This window comes from Oppia nitens, unplaced genomic scaffold (assembly GCF_028296485.1).
Source record: "Oppia nitens isolate AA-2021 unplaced genomic scaffold, nextdenovo-longstitch-racon4-pilon3 scaffold17_pilon_pilon_pilon, whole genome shotgun sequence".
Taxonomy (NCBI): domain Eukaryota; kingdom Metazoa; phylum Arthropoda; class Arachnida; order Sarcoptiformes; family Oppiidae; genus Oppia; species Oppia nitens.
The window spans coordinates 1,548,246-1,563,738 of record NW_026533196.1 but is presented as its reverse complement, the minus strand read 5'-3'; the positions used below and the strand labels follow the sequence as shown (position 1 = coordinate 1,563,738).

Below are 15,493 nucleotides of genomic sequence, written 5' to 3'. Positions count from 1 at the left end.
TATGAGAAACTTTCAAGGATGCAATGTTTATAAATTTAAATGAATATCATTTTTAATTTTTGATTAGTAAATTTATTAAAAATTATACATTTATATATATATAACTTAAAACAAATTCATTTAAACTCATATTACACACGAATTTAGTTTTAAAAATAAAATTGTCTTAAAAAGTATCAATAAATTATAAGTGTAGAAATGTAAAAAAAGTTAAAATAAATTATCATATATTTTTTGACAAAATTTGTAATTTGAATTATGAAATATTCAGTATTATTTTGACTATATTTCATATTACAAATACATACAATTAATAGTAAATTATATAATATAATATTATCCATTTATAATTAATTTAATCTTTAAGATTAAATTAATAAAGCACTAATTTATTCAATGATTATATAAAATTTTGGATATATTTGATTAATTATTCTAAAAATAGATGAAATAACTATTTTAAAAAATTGGTTGAGTGTCTCATCACGTATTATACAGTATATATATATATACACTTAACTGATGTCCAATAGTTTGTTAATAAAAAGTAAATGAATCTAAAATATGATATTTTCTAGTTTTACACACTTATGGCCACTATTTTTCACATAAGTATTATTCTATGACTCTTCAAAGTCATCAAAATGTTATATTTAATAATTATTAATGATATTCTAGTAAATCAAATCAAAATATATTAAAAATTATTAAAGTAGTTTTTTAATCAAAATCAGTTAATCAGTTTTATCTTTTAAAAAATGTTTGATAAATCAAGGCTATGATTATTATAATACAATGTTGATCATAGTAGTGATAGTGATATTGTATATAATCATAAATAGTTGTCTCCAATATGTTTCAAACAAATAGGGTGTCAAATAATATTATATAATTATATTTATAATGTTATTTTGAAGTCTTATATTTTTATTATGTTTACTCAAAAAATGTCAAAAGCAAAACTATTGTATTTTATTGTATATTTACTTTATAAAAGTTAATAAAATTATATAATATTATTTGATAATATATCTAAAATTTTATTAACTGTGGGTGTCCCTGTAATTTATAAACTGACATAATCTAATTTTATCAAATTTACATTTAACATATATTTTTAAAATGTCAAGAATTTATTATATAGTAGTTTATTAATAAATATGATATATAGTAAAAATTGAATATAAATAATCATTTCCAATAAAATATTTTAAACAAATTTATAAAAATTATATTAAAATTTTGTAACTAAAATACAAAATTAAATTACAAATATAATAATTATATAATTTTTCAATAGTAAAAAATAGTGTCATATATTATCTATGAGTTTAATAATTGATTAAATAGTATATAACATGCATTATATATACATTAATTTTTAATGTATTTATTTTATATATTACTGAAAATTAATCACATTTTCATTTTAATGTGAATTTGTTATTTATTATTTTATACAATACTATAAATTAATAACAACAAAAAATACATTAAATCCTATTATTAAATATCAAATTTCAATTCCAAAGGTAGTATTTAAAATTTAAATATTATTTATTTAATTAAATAATACAAACATATAATTTTATGGCATTTATATCAGAATTTTTAAAAAATAATAAATAATAAAATAAGTTTCACATTATTTATATAAAGTTTAAATAATGTTTTAGCATATAATAAGTAAATTTATTATTTTGTTGGACTTATATTTATGACCAGAACCTCTAATTTGTTAATATTTTTATTAAATAATAATTGAATAATAAGATGATTAAGTGTATCCTATTATCTAATTTATATATACAATATAGTGTACTAATGTTTTTCTTTATTATTATTATACTATAAATATATAAAATATTTTTACTAACAAAGAATAATTAATATTATCAATAAAAACTTATTTAAAAGTTATGACCTTATCATTAGATATTTAGATAATTTATCTTAAAAATTAACACATAATCTTTATTTAATCAACAATATTAATAGTTTCTCAATAAAAATATAACTAATTTGTAAATTTAATAGAAATATGTAATAAAAATTAAAAAATTATATAAAATATTAAAAGATTATATAATTTTAATAAATAAATATTTTTATTATTACTTACCCACAAATAAGTAAAGTTTATATAAAACAAAAATATAAACAACACAATTACAAAAACATATATATCCGTCAATATATTTGTTAGACTAATATTATCGATAGTTAATAATTGTAAAAATAATTGAGTATTTTTTTACCAATAAAATCAAAGAAAACTTTTGCTTATTGTTAAACAACAGTATGTCTCCTATAAGTGTAACAAATAAAGTCTAATATTGTCTCTGATATAATCATAGATTGAATACAATATACAGTAAAACATACAAAACATGCGGAATAAAGCTTTTGATACAATAGTATACATAGTGTACTACTATCAGGGTTTTAAAAATGGCAGGCATAAACAATAGATGCCTATTTTGCCAAATGCCTGCCCTGCCTCTACCATGCCCTGGGCATCTATTTTCAGGTGGTGACACCTATTATTTTAATTTTATATTATTAATTTATCTATAAAACATTGTTTTATCGATATTTGTTTGTATTTTTGTTTTTTATTTAAAAGGTAATATCATTGGAAATAATTATATTAATTGTAAATTTAATTAACAAGCTAAAAACAGTAAATTACATTATTTTTTATAAATACAGTTGCTTTTTAGCAATTTAATGTGGTAGGCAAATAAAATAGATGCCCAAAATGCCAGGCATTTATAATATTTCCTTAAAACCCTGACTACTATATACTGTACTGTAGTTGATATTCATTTACATTACGCATTGCTATTTGAGAGTAACTAATATATAAATTTTAATATAATTATAAATTTACTAAATGTTAATGTATTATTTATGTTATGTTTAGTATATATTAAAAACAATAATATTAGTAAATATAAAATGTGAATTACAAAATTAATCATAATATAACTATTTGGGAATATTTAAATATTTGAATAACTTATAAACGATTATATACTGATAAAGTTATCATTTGCATAATCTTCAATTTAGATAATATTGTACAACAAAATGATACAAAAAATACAATGGGATATATAAAATAAAACAATGAATGGTTATTAGAAATTTATTATTTTATGTAATTTAAAATTATGAACCAACGAGTAATTTATAGCAAACGATAAGAGATTTATAATTATTGTCACTTTATATAATATTTATAATTTTTTTTATTTATTCACAAAACTTATGAAATACAAATAAATAATATTATGTTATAAAAGATATTAACAACTAATTATTAATATTATTAGCGGTTCCATTGATAATATTGTTGTCATCAGTGGTAGAGTGCAAACATTCAATCTTTAGTTGAGATTCTGCGATATCTTGTAATGCATTCTGAATTTGTTCCAATAGTTCTTCACCTCTTTTCACTGTTTCCGTCAATCTTTGCGCCGAATCATTGTTCTCCTGTTCTAAACGTCTTAAAGCGGCGGCCTTTACCATCAAATTGATGGTAAAAAAACCACAAAAAATAATGACAACAATTATGATCACTCGATAAAGAAATGATTTAAATAGTCATTACCTGTAATTCAGGCGTCAATTCTTCGCTGGGAAGAGAATCGATGAGTACATCGATGTCTTTGGCAGTTCTGGCAATTAATGTGGCGAACAATTGGGCAAAATCTATAACAATAAGAGATAATATTATCGGTTTAAAAAGTGGTCATAAATTACAATCGTTGGCCAAACCTTCAGTATTTTGTGGCTGAGCTGTCGGTGATTTGGACGAAGATTTGTCAAACTCTGGGAAAAACGTTGGTTTCGCAAACTGTTGCAAAACGCCAATACTGTTGCAGAAGTTTTCCGATTGCTGTCCAATTTGGCCGATTGGGTCACACATGGGATCAAATTGAAAATAACACAAACATTAAGACAAATTTACGATAAGACACATCAGAATCAATACCTGATTGACAGCGTCTTGAAGTTGAGTCAATCTATCGGCCATTTTAGTCAGCGCTACGGATCAGATGCGGTGATAATCGGTGTCCAAAACAATTAGATCTCAATTTCAATGACAGATATAATGATTGTCAACAATGAGTGTTACGTCTTATGCGAACAGTTTTGTCGACAACACAAACATTGTTGTAGTGATTGAACGCATGCGTCGATCGCACCGTTGGTTTTGATATCCCTTTCCTGTCTTGACTTTAGTCGTGCTTTGAGTTTGTGATTGAAATCAATTCAACAAAAACTAGCGATTAATCCATAGCTTTGTACACATTTCGTGTCTTAAACCCAACAAGACTTAAACCATGCGTTATGTGTCGGCTTACCTGTTGGCCACTTTGGGCGGCAATAAGAGTCCCACCACTGCTGACATCAAACGAATCCTCAGTAGTGTTGGCATCGAAGTCGATGAAGAAAAGTCTGCCAAAGTTGTCAAAGAACTGAGCGGTAAAAGTATTGAAGAAGTGATCGCTAAGGGTATGTCATTTGATACACACTTTTTGTGGTCAATCAATGGTTTTATATTGTAATGTCTTGTGTGTCGATAGGAACCGAAAAGTTAGCCTCAGTTCCATCCGGAGGAGGCGCTGCCGCCTCCGCAGCACCGGCTGCTGCAGCGGCCGCTGATTCACCCAAAAAGGAGGCCAAGAAAGAGGAGAAAAAGGATGAGTCCGAAGATGAAGACGAGGACATGGGTTTCGGTCTCTTTGATTAAAATATTGTTTTTTATATAAATTAATAAAACAATCGTTGAATAACTAATTGATCTCTTTTTTGTCTAACATTTATTTGATATAATTTGATGACTATTATCGCAGTTTTGATTTTATTTTGTAATAATTTTGAATAACAATTTTATGGTATTTTAGTAATTTGTTATATAAATCATACGGAAAATAGGATATAATATCACTTTTGGTTAAATTATAATAATATTTGAATAAATTTATTATATGTTATAAATACTGGGAATGTTTAACAAATGGATAATAATATTAAATTGGTTTAACAATCAAATAAATTTATATATATTTTTTAATAATTTAACAGCTCTTAAATAGTTTCTTAAAATATATATATATATATTATATATATAATAAAAGCATATCTTAAAATATGACATCAAAAATACATAATCACATCAATTCAATATATATAATAATAATTTTTAAAATATATTTTGATATATAAATTTAAGAGATCATCAAATTATTTGTTATCTATAAGAGTTTGTATTTGTAAAACAAGATCTCTTGCAATCTTGAGGACAGCTTTTGCATCGTGTCTTTCAGCCATTTCTGATTGAAAAGAAATTATGTTTAATAACTAAATAGTTAATAATAATTATAAATACCATTAAAAAATTTGATGATATCAGTAAAGTCCATATTATTCTCCAAAATGATATCTCTATAGTATTCAACCAAAGCTAATGCAATAAATAATACAAAACTCGAAGAAGAGATATATTTGGCCGACCAGATGGTCTCCCAGACGGCAAACACGTCGTCGTAAACTAGTTCTGCAAAATATATATAATAGATCTTTCAATAGATGCGATCAGTTAACCAACTATATGTTAGACTTACCTCTTTTGAAGTCCAAGAGAAACCATCGATAACAGAAGTAAAAGTGCGTGTAATCTCCATTTTGGTGCATCAATTCAAACATCTCGGCGTCCAATATCTGAATCAATGACCGCATATTAGCGAAGTGTGCGTCCATTGCGCCGCCGTGTGGGAAGTTGGCTACCATTCGCTTCATTAGCTCACAGAAACAACTGTAGGTCAACACCTCTGAGTGTATGACATATAGGTTTGCGATAAAAATTAATTTGAAATAATTTAAATAATAACAACAATACCCTCATCATATATGACTAGAAGTGGTGCTACTAAGTCACACATTCCCTGAACATAACCGATGTCCAGGTGCTCCCAGACGTAACTGCACATTACATTTCGAAGTTTCTCAAGATTTTCATTTGTAAAGTACCAGAAGTTGCGATCACATCGTTGAACATCTTTGTCAATGCGATGAATATTCAATGAAAACAAGTCTAATAACTCATTCTTCAGTAATGGTATTAAATTAAATATATATTAGAAAATATAATATAATTATCATTAAAATATTTATAATTACTGTATAGACTCCGCCATTGGATGAGACGGGAGACACACATTGAGAATTGGATTCTCCATTTCCGGCGATAGGCAAGTGTTGAGAGTCGGGTTCGTTGGTATCATTATCCACGGTTTGTCCACTTTTTAATGTATTAGTGATATCAATGGATGAATTGGTTACTATTATATTTTGAGAGCTGCTCTGACTCTCCACTGGTTTGTGTCTTTGAAGTTGACGTTTCGCTGTTGCAATCGCTCCTTCTTTGATTTGTTCCGGTGTTTGCATCGAAGACTTACGACTCGATGGTTTTGATTCATCGCCTTCTGAGATGTCCTCAAATACTTCATTACTAAAATTATGATCTTTGGGACCCGTCAATGGCATGTCTGCACTATTGTTGCTTTCGGAAGACAATTTGGCCAAATTGGCGGCCACTATCTCTTTGTCTCTTTGTCTTACAATTGCCTCGACTGCAAGCCATTCAGACATAAGGAGTTCATAATTTTGTTGCACTTCTTTGTCGCGCTCAGACTTGTCTACGTCTGACATATCAAACGAGTAATGACCCAAAAGGTATGGCCAAACAGTTTTGCGCAAACTGTGCTGAATTCCGCCGAAATATATATATCTATAAACTTCATTGGCATCTGATATCTTTCCATCACTTAATTTGATTGATTTCCACAACTCTTCAGTGATACCATCAAAAGCATCAATTGGTTCATTTGCATTAGTGATCTTAGTATTGATCAAATCAGCTAAATGTGTCCTAACTGTTCTTAAGTGACGACAATATGCTAACCAACCATAAAAAGCACGTGAAATGATTTGTCTCTTCATAGTAACACATAATTGCTTTAAATTGGATTTGTCTTCACTTTCTTTTTCTAATTTATGCTCACAATTGTCTTCATTATTAAGCGATTCATTAGATTTTTTATCACTATCGTCGACATCACTTGTTTTGTTTGGTGACTTATGTGGCGATGTATTGTTTGATCTTTTCATACCATTGAATGGTCTCTTTAGATAAAATGCACCCTTTATTGTGTTTGGATAAATCAATTCTTGTGCTATTTTTAAATAATAAACATTTTGAGTATTTGATTCCCAATTAATTTATTGATAATTAACATTACATTCAATAGTAATTAAACTTACGAATGGTTTCTGGTTTTTCAAAAGTGGCAATTATTCTGAAGACATAATCACAGGGTTCGTCGTCTTCTTCCTCAAGATTTGCATCAATTGTTTTCCGATTTTTTGTTGATCCGCGACCTTTACGTCTTAGTTTTGGAAATACTTTTCCTAATATACGAATATAAATATATATATATATGTTTTAAATAGTACAGTATATTATAGTTCTTTTAATAGCAAAAAAAAGGTTATCAATCATTGATTAGCCATTTAAGCATACCTTTACCTTTTTGTGACCAAAGTGGTGGATCCAATTGGCCGTATGGCATCAGACCATTCTCAAGACATGACAAAAATGACAATAGATGTCCACCTTTAGGGAACCGTATGGGTGGTTGCATTACACCGTCCTGTCCAACCAGGACTATGCTATCACTGCCTTCTTGTTGATGACAATGAAGATATACTATTTCATCGACACTTAAACTTAGAGCATATTCCCAAAATGTACTAAAAATTATATAATTAATCTCAATTAATAACAGCTAATTTCACGCAACTTATTTAATGGTCATTTTTATTGCTAAATAATTTATATTAAATTTGTTAAATTAAGTTTGAATCAAAAATAGCAGATCAAAGAGTTTAACAGTAAATTGAATTTAATAGCAGATAAAGTTCATTCATCTTTAATTAAGTAAAAGAAAATATCATATATAAAGTTTGATTAACTATTATTAATATAATGATTATACGTTTATAGTATGTTGTAATGTGTCTCTAATCGAGTGCACAATAAGTGTATATTTGAATGACTGAATAAAAATCTTTATATTTATAATTTATTAGAATATTCTGTTATATTTGTCGTTATTCTTGATGTCAAACATGAGATTATAATTTAGTAAATTTAAATATTCTGTATATAAACTCATACTATATGTAGTATTATAATATTTATTATTGTAAAAGCATTAATATATTAATAAAATATCACATTATTTACAGTATACTTCATAAAAACAAATATTTAGTAATAAACAATATATACTGCAAATATTAAGCTACGATATAAAAATGAATTATTTATCAATAAATATTAAACAATAAAATTAGAATTTTATTATTTGTTTTGTGTATAACTAATTAATGTAATAATATAATGTATAAATTGAAGCTCTTGTACATTAATGTTAAACTAAGTTATAATAAACTTCATATGATATATAAATTTATATCTACAATAATTAACTATAAAAGTAAACTAAAATAATTATTATTGTCTCGCAATAGAAATCTTTTTTTTTAATATATTATTATACCTTTTGTCGAGACTATTAACTGAATCGTTAGTCAATTCTCCAAAACTGGGAGTACAGCCATTCATCAACTGATTGGGTGTCCATTTGATAATTAATCCGATATGAGTTGAATGTAATGATAAATATCCGGGAATGGCTTCCATATTCTCGCGCTAATATAATTTATATTATAATTTACAAATCAATGTTGTTATATATTTATTATATATCAAATAGTAAAAGATATAAAATATTAATATTAATCAATAAAATATGAGATACATTACCGGTTGAATTAACACATTATTTTTGCCGTATAATAGTGTCGATCGGGAATTCTGATGCAATGATTCGACATAATCTCTTGGCGACCATGAGATAGACGATCGACCCACGGGTGGGCTCTTTTCATCGGCACTCGTAGATGATTTTGATCCATCGACTCCTCGCTTATAATAAAGTCCTAATGGTTTTCGGCCGATAGGAGGAGTCGACGGTCCGTTTACTGAACCAGAGAGACGGTGTCGTTGAACGAGTTCATCGGCCGGTGGATCAGTCCAGAAGTGGTCTTGAGTTTTCATTTTGCTGTAATCAAGAGCACAGGGACCGACCAATAGTGATGCTAATATTTGTCCGGCCACTGGATCAGACACCAGTGCTTCCTTCTCGTAATATTTGTTACTATTTGATACTAAATGATCGACAATTGAAACTAAATGTTTTTCAAACAATGCAATTCTGATCCAAAGATAACGGACGACAGGCTTTGTAGTTGTAGTGCTCTGTTGTTTAATGGCTTTAGTTATGCGGTTCTTATTAATGCTATCACTACTCGATGACGAGCGCCTGGAGATCAATACAAATCTTAGTTTTGACTAAACATAAGGCATGTATTAAATAAATTAATTTACTTGTTTGGATCATTACTTTCCAAATCAGTGACAATCTTCAAGACAATAGCTGCCGGTTCGGAAGATTTGGCCACTTTTTGTAGTAAAGCAGTCGTCGAGTTGGTCTTAAAGAGTCCCAGAGCTCGACGTTTTAGACCATATGATAGACAGGCCTCGACAGCAGCTAAAGATTATAAAACATTTTTCAATTAAATATTATTTTGTATTTTATTTATAGAATTATTAGAAATTGTAAATTTTAGTATTCAACTAGATTTTAGTTAATCATATTGTAATGATTTATGTTATAGTGTTTTATATATGAATTTTAATTCTACACAACACTACAACAATTGTACACTAATACAGTTTATTGCAATAATGTTGTATAACATAATGTATTGTATTAAATTGTATTGTATTGAATTACTTGTATTGAATTAAATTACTGTATATTTTTTCAATTGTATTATTATATACAATACTAACTCATGAGACTGTAAAATTGCAAAACTGCAAACATAATTAAAAATTGATAAAAGCATACAATATTGCAATTAAATCATTTCCATTATTTTCTATATTTTCTTTAAAATATGTCAAATATAAATGTAAAAACTTGAATAAAATGTTGTCATTTTGTAGAAAAATAAAATGAATTTATAATAACATCAAATACAGTATTTAGTTGTCATCAAAAATAATTAGTTCTTATCAACAATATTTGACAAATATAATTAAATTTATACTAAATTATATTTATTTAACAAAAAATCTTATTTTTTTTATATATATATCAAATATAATTGATATATATATATATATATATATATATATATATATATATATATATATATATATTTACTGTATATAATCTGTATATATAATATATGTGTAGTGATTAGTGACATTTTAGTCAATAAATGATAAATGCAATGATAAAATTTTTGTTTTTAAAGCTATTTAATAAGTAAACATTATATTAAAGTGATTGCATTTAATCATTAATATCTGGAAAACATGAAAGCATTTTAAGCTAATAATATTTAGCTTTATGTCAGTTATTAGTAATTTTTTGTAATAAAATCCAAAGATTTAAAGCCAAATACTTTCTCTCTTTCTCTTCAGAAATGTTTTGTTCAGTGCTTTAATAATGTTGTGGTGTATGTGTTGTGAGACCCGCTGTCATACAGTTTCTCACATAACATCCCATTTGACATCAAATGAGATGACATTTCACTAAAAAATAACACTTCACTGTATGACTTGCATTCAAACTGTGAAAACCATTTGAAGAAACAGCAAAATTTCAAATACTTTAAGATATTATTATTGTTATTATTATATTAAATAATACAATACTTTGCAATTGATTTTTTAACTTTTAATCTTTTACTAACACAATATTTACGGTATATTAATTATTAACAAAATATTTAATTATTTACTGTTTAATTTGTTGCTTTAACAAATAATTAGTGTGTATTATAAATTTAAATTATGATAAATTAATATATCACAGATTAATATAATATAAATATAATAGTTACTACAGTATATGTATAATATAAATAATAAAATTTTTATTTATCTATCAAATCTTATTTAATTAAATTATCTATTCTCTATATAATAAACAATTTTTAAAACTAAATAACTTTTATAGTAATAAATTATTTTTCTTTAATATGTTTTCATTATGTTAAAGATATTTGACAGCAATGCAAACAATAAAAATATTTTAGTCATTTTCATTATCTGTAATATACTGTACAGAATATATATATATATACTAATAGCTATATATATTTTTTGCATTATTTATTAAAAGTCTATTCAATTTAATGTCAATGTAATACAATAGAGTCTATTGTATTACATTGACATTAAATTTTAAAAATCATTTAAAAACCATTTAAACACAATATAACAAATATTTTGATGCAATGTAATTACAGTAAATACAATACAACAAACATAAAAATATTGCTATTTCCTTATGTATAATTACAATTACTGTATTATATATATAGCATTTCCTTTTACAATAATTATATTTACAGATTTTATTTTTATAATTATTATCGGAAACTATGTTATATGAAAATAAAGTAATATTTTAAATTATATTTGACTTAAATTATTTATTATTACTAAATGTTTCAAAATTATAAGTAAGAGTTAGTGAAAAAATAAATAAAAATATTAAATTACAAAATATCACTTTAAAATCTTAAGTTATTTTCACTTATTTGCTTAGTTAGCTCTATAAATCAAATATGTATTTATTAAAATAAATAAATTGAAATTTTATTTCCATTATAATCGCAATTTCCAAATGTTTTTTAAAAACTTATACAATAAATGTCATACAAAATACTGGAAATTTATAAATCAAATGACTTACCGCAGAGGGATGTTATGGAACTGCTTTCTTCGTGAACAAACTTTCGAGTGACCGCCTCTTCCATTATCTGTTTGACCTGAATATACAGTCAATACAATCGTTAAATAAAACTATTTAAATCAATATATCTATTTGATTATTGCATTCAATCATTTTGTCATTTAATCTTTTCATAGAAAAATTATATACAGAATATTCATTAAAACTATATATTTGAATATTAATTTATTATACTAAATATTAGTAACGACAGTAAATACTATACAACTCAATGGCTTACTATATATATATTCAATTCAAGAATAAACAATTGAAAATAACAACTGATGTATGTTTTGTATTGACTCAAATAAATTATTTAATCTAATTATATAAGTTGTGGTCAAATAATATTGTGTGATACTCTATGATATTATTATATATGTCACAGTCATTGCATGATTTAACTGTTTGTTTGTTAGAAATAATGGCACTATTATTAATAATATTATAATCAAATGTATGGGCACTGACCTCTCTCTTAACCATACGGAGCAACTTTTCCTTGTATTCCTTCTCTAAAATATTGCAATTTAGACAAACAATTAGTCAATTATTAGTTAATAAATTCTAACATTATTTAAAATCTATTGATTTAAGTAAATATAATTTTAAAAACTAATTAAAATTAATGGCTTACCAGAATTGTCACCCATTGTTGACACAGTAATGTTAATTCAATAACACAGCAAGTGTTTAGCAATTTTAATGATAATTTAGCTCATAATAGTATATAACAATGATTTCATAAATTTTAGATATTTATATATATATATATATATATAGTATCTATATGTATATACAGTCTATATAAGTGTAAAATATGATCATAAGTCACGAAAATATCGTTACATTTTTTTTATTTCAAAGATCTAACAGTTAATAATACGATGGTTTCTAAATTCATAATATAAAACCAAATTTTATATATAATGTATTACATTGTTATATCATATCATAACAACCAGTGAATTGAGTGCTAAAACTGGTGTTACAAATGTTAGTATATTTGGGTATTCATTTGAGTTGCGCTCAACAGTCGATACCATTGAATGCCTCCCAAAATGATCTCTAACTTAATTTTTTTGCAGATTCTGGCATTTATTGTGCGCAAGTGTTTTCCATATCTATCAGTGCTCTCTATAAGTAAATTGAAAGCAAAAGATTAAATTAAGGGATAACTTATAATTCAATCATTATTTGTAACATTTGTTTCATTAGAAACCATTAAATAGCATATTATATTGTATATGTTATGAAAAACTTTATTATTATTATTAAAACTTTAAACTTAGTATTAACCAGATATACTGTTATACATTTACATTAAAATACTTTATAAGCATCATAAAATAAATTTTTAAAATTACCATTATGATTATTGACATAATTTACAAAAATAACAATTAATAAAATTGTAATTATTATTAAACACAAAATAGTTTACAAAAAAATAGTTTTGTTTATATAATTGTTAATATTTAAAATTATTTATTTTACTGTACATTGCATTAAATAAATAAAATTTAGCCAAATATTTATTATTTAATAACATTGTAAATACAGTACAAGTTGTGAACAAACATTAAAAGTATTTTTTTTTAGATCAATACATGTGTCAAAATTGATTTTTTTAACAATAATTAAATTGTCAATTAGTGCCAAATAAATCTATTTGTTTTGTTAGTAAACTTATAAATGAGTTTTGATTATTAACATTAAATGTTTTGACAATTGTTATAAAATATTTTATTATTCTAATAATATATTGATAACTAATGGGAAATTAGTAAAATTTTTAAAATGTAGTAATAAAATTATTATTAAAAATTGGATAATTATTAATTCTACATATAGTAAAAAATTATTATTATTAATTTACTTTTATTTATTTTATTAAATTATATTATTCTCTACATTATTGATACAAACGCTGCAATGCGCGCAACAATTATTATTAAAATTTTTTGTTAAACCGTTATAAAAAAATATTTGAATGGAATAAATAATTAATAAATTTTAGATTTGATTTGATTTAATTGCAATTTAAATCTTTTTTTAACGTAAAAAAGTAATTTATTAGATCCTAAAGTCTGGTTAGTTTGGAAAATGATTACCAAAAACTACATATTCTTGGCATTCGTTACTTTATTCATTAGTTTTGAAGTGAAATGCATTTCATTCAAACAATTGATTCAATCATTAGAAGAGAGTGTGGACTGTCCTTCCCTTTGCTCCGATAGCCAACCAATCACTGCTATATCACCTATTGATAAAACGCCACAAATGTTGGTAATTAGCGGTCAATGCGCTTATATTGTTGATCCGACTCAACCACAACTAAATCAAAGAAAAAATGGTTTTAAGCATTCATTGGCTTTCACCGACATTCAGGATATGTTTGTCCTCACAAACAATTTAGATATCGAGTTGGTTAGCATTTATGTAAGTTTTAATTGACTTTTTAATAACATTAGCAAAAGTTCGGTATATGTAATGCATTTGTTGTTCAAGTTTTTATAATAAGTAATATTTTAAAGGCTAGCGGAACACTAGTTCAGGTGATCTCATCCAACGGAACAAATTCCAGTCAAGACTTTATTGCTTCCAATGTGTTTGAAGGCTTGACCACCGATTTGGAGAAACCAATCGATGCGGTATTTGTTTGGACCGATAAAAGGATTGCTTATTTCATTCAAGGTTTGTATTTCAAAGAATTATTTTATTTAATGATTTAATTTGTAATTTTATTTAACTAAAGGCTCCAAATATTGGGCCTATGAGTTAACTGAGAACTGGAAAAAAGGCAGTAAACTGTTGGGTGATAATTATCCCCGAAGTATTGGTGACTTTGGTCTAAGCAATGACCATAAAATTTCAACGGCTTTCACAGATTCAGCTAAAATATACTTTGTTTCAATTGATTTGATTCATGTCTTCAGGGTCTCGGACATCGATCCAAAGGTCAGTATAATAGTTATATTTTTTAAAAGTTTAAACTATTTCTCTTTAAAAGACGGGTCGCTTCTATGGAAGACTTTCAAAGGTTACCATCAAATTGAAAGACTTTTTGAAGTGTCCGATGATTTACGATTCGGATTATTCTGTTGACAATCAGTCATCAAATTGGATGGACTTCGTCACCAAAATCTGCTCCAACGCTACGGACACGTTTGACTCGTGTGAAGAGCTTTTGGTGACACTCTTATTGTTGGCTCTTATCTTAGGAGTGGCTCTATTGCTCATCCTTTTGATGCAATACATCGACATATCTTCTGTGCATAAATTCAGCACAAAAACTAGTCATTTATGAAATTAATATCAAAATTCATTTCATTTTATTAACAATATTCAAATTATTATTGTTATTACTTTGTTTAAAATATTTTTAATTTTGCAAAATTTTATTGTAAAACATCTTTAGTTTATTTTATAACTTTATTAAACTCAATTATTTTATTATTTCAAAATACTTTAAATTAAAAAGTTTTTTTTAAATTAGATGTTATTTTTATTTATATATGTTATTAAAATAAATTGAC

At 25.5% G+C, this 15,493-nt stretch overlaps 4 protein-coding genes across 5 annotated transcripts; 2 read left to right on the top strand and 2 right to left on the bottom strand.

Moving 5' to 3' along the window:
- Positions 1–3,292: 3,292 nt before the first annotated feature.
- On the bottom strand, positions 3,293–4,164 carry LOC128965336 (mediator of RNA polymerase II transcription subunit 21-like). Its single transcript, XM_054312006.1, has 4 exons — positions 4,001–4,164; positions 3,784–3,904; positions 3,617–3,717; positions 3,293–3,525 (listed from the first exon to the last, which is right to left on the bottom strand). Exons 1-4 carry the CDS (start codon positions 4,040–4,042, stop codon positions 3,319–3,321), a joined length of 471 nt encoding a protein of 156 aa, XP_054167981.1. The 5' UTR covers positions 4,043–4,164; the 3' UTR covers positions 3,293–3,318.
- Positions 4,165–4,236: 72 nt separating this feature from the next.
- Positions 4,237–5,012, top strand: LOC128965341 (60S acidic ribosomal protein P2-like). The gene is made up of 2 exons (XM_054312015.1): positions 4,237–4,524; positions 4,596–5,012. The coding sequence occupies exons 1-2, from the start codon at positions 4,353–4,355 to the stop codon at positions 4,760–4,762; spliced, it is 339 nt and encodes a 112-aa protein (XP_054167990.1). The 5' UTR covers positions 4,237–4,352; the 3' UTR covers positions 4,763–5,012.
- A 199-nt stretch (positions 5,013–5,211) lies between these two features.
- LOC128965307 (small G protein signaling modulator 1-like) lies at positions 5,212–12,652 on the bottom strand. 2 transcript variants are annotated; one of them, XM_054311968.1, is made up of 13 exons: positions 12,592–12,652; positions 12,426–12,469; positions 11,913–11,988; positions 9,527–9,689; positions 8,903–9,461; positions 8,637–8,788; positions 7,595–7,824; positions 7,336–7,482; positions 6,193–7,247; positions 5,912–6,119; positions 5,637–5,843; positions 5,402–5,569; positions 5,212–5,345 (listed from the first exon to the last, which is right to left on the bottom strand). In XM_054311968.1, the coding sequence occupies exons 1-13, from the start codon at positions 12,605–12,607 to the stop codon at positions 5,257–5,259; spliced, it is 3,114 nt and encodes a 1,037-aa protein (XP_054167943.1). In that variant the 5' UTR covers positions 12,608–12,652; the 3' UTR covers positions 5,212–5,256. The 2 variants fall into 2 exon arrangements, with proteins under 2 accessions (XP_054167943.1, XP_054167944.1); XM_054311969.1 differs by having other exon boundaries at positions 7,601–7,824.
- A 1,319-nt stretch (positions 12,653–13,971) lies between these two features.
- Positions 13,972–15,264, top strand: LOC128965541 (uncharacterized). Its single transcript, XM_054312248.1, has 4 exons — positions 13,972–14,396; positions 14,492–14,651; positions 14,713–14,915; positions 14,968–15,264. The coding sequence occupies exons 1-4, from the start codon at positions 14,061–14,063 to the stop codon at positions 15,262–15,264; spliced, it is 996 nt and encodes a 331-aa protein (XP_054168223.1). The 5' UTR covers positions 13,972–14,060.
- Positions 15,265–15,493: the final 229 nt, after the last annotated feature.

Excerpts from the sequence above, each read along its gene's own strand:
- LOC128965336 (XM_054312006.1), bottom strand. The coding sequence starts at position 4,042 with ATGGCCGATAGATTGACTCAACTTCAAGACGCTGTCAATCAG. Across the intron at positions 3,905-4,000 it reads TTCAAGACGCTGTCAATCAG|CAATCGGAAAACTTCTGCAA; the intron begins GTATTGATTCTG and ends CAAATTGGACAG. Across the intron at positions 3,526-3,616 it reads AATTGACGCCTGAATTACAG|GCCGCCGCTTTAAGACGTTT; the intron begins GTAATGACTATT and ends TTGATGGTAAAG.
- LOC128965341 (XM_054312015.1), top strand. The coding sequence starts at position 4,353 with ATGCGTTATGTGTCGGCTTACCTGTTGGCCACTTTGGGCGGCAATAAG. Across the intron at positions 4,525-4,595 it reads TGAAGAAGTGATCGCTAAGG|GAACCGAAAAGTTAGCCTCA; the intron begins GTATGTCATTTG and ends GTGTGTCGATAG.
- LOC128965307 (XM_054311968.1), bottom strand. Across the intron at positions 9,462-9,526 it reads GAAAGTAATGATCCAAACAA|GCGCTCGTCATCGAGTAGTG; the intron begins GTAAATTAATTT and ends ATTGATCTCCAG. Across the intron at positions 5,844-5,911 it reads TCTAGTCATATATGATGAGG|AGGTGTTGACCTACAGTTGT; the intron begins GTATTGTTGTTA and ends TCATACACTCAG.
- LOC128965541 (XM_054312248.1), top strand. The coding sequence starts at position 14,061 with ATGATTACCAAAAACTACATATTCTTGGCATTCGTTACTTTATTCATT. Across the intron at positions 14,397-14,491 it reads TCGAGTTGGTTAGCATTTAT|GCTAGCGGAACACTAGTTCA; the intron begins GTAAGTTTTAAT and ends AATATTTTAAAG. Across the intron at positions 14,652-14,712 it reads GATTGCTTATTTCATTCAAG|GCTCCAAATATTGGGCCTAT; the intron begins GTTTGTATTTCA and ends ATTTAACTAAAG.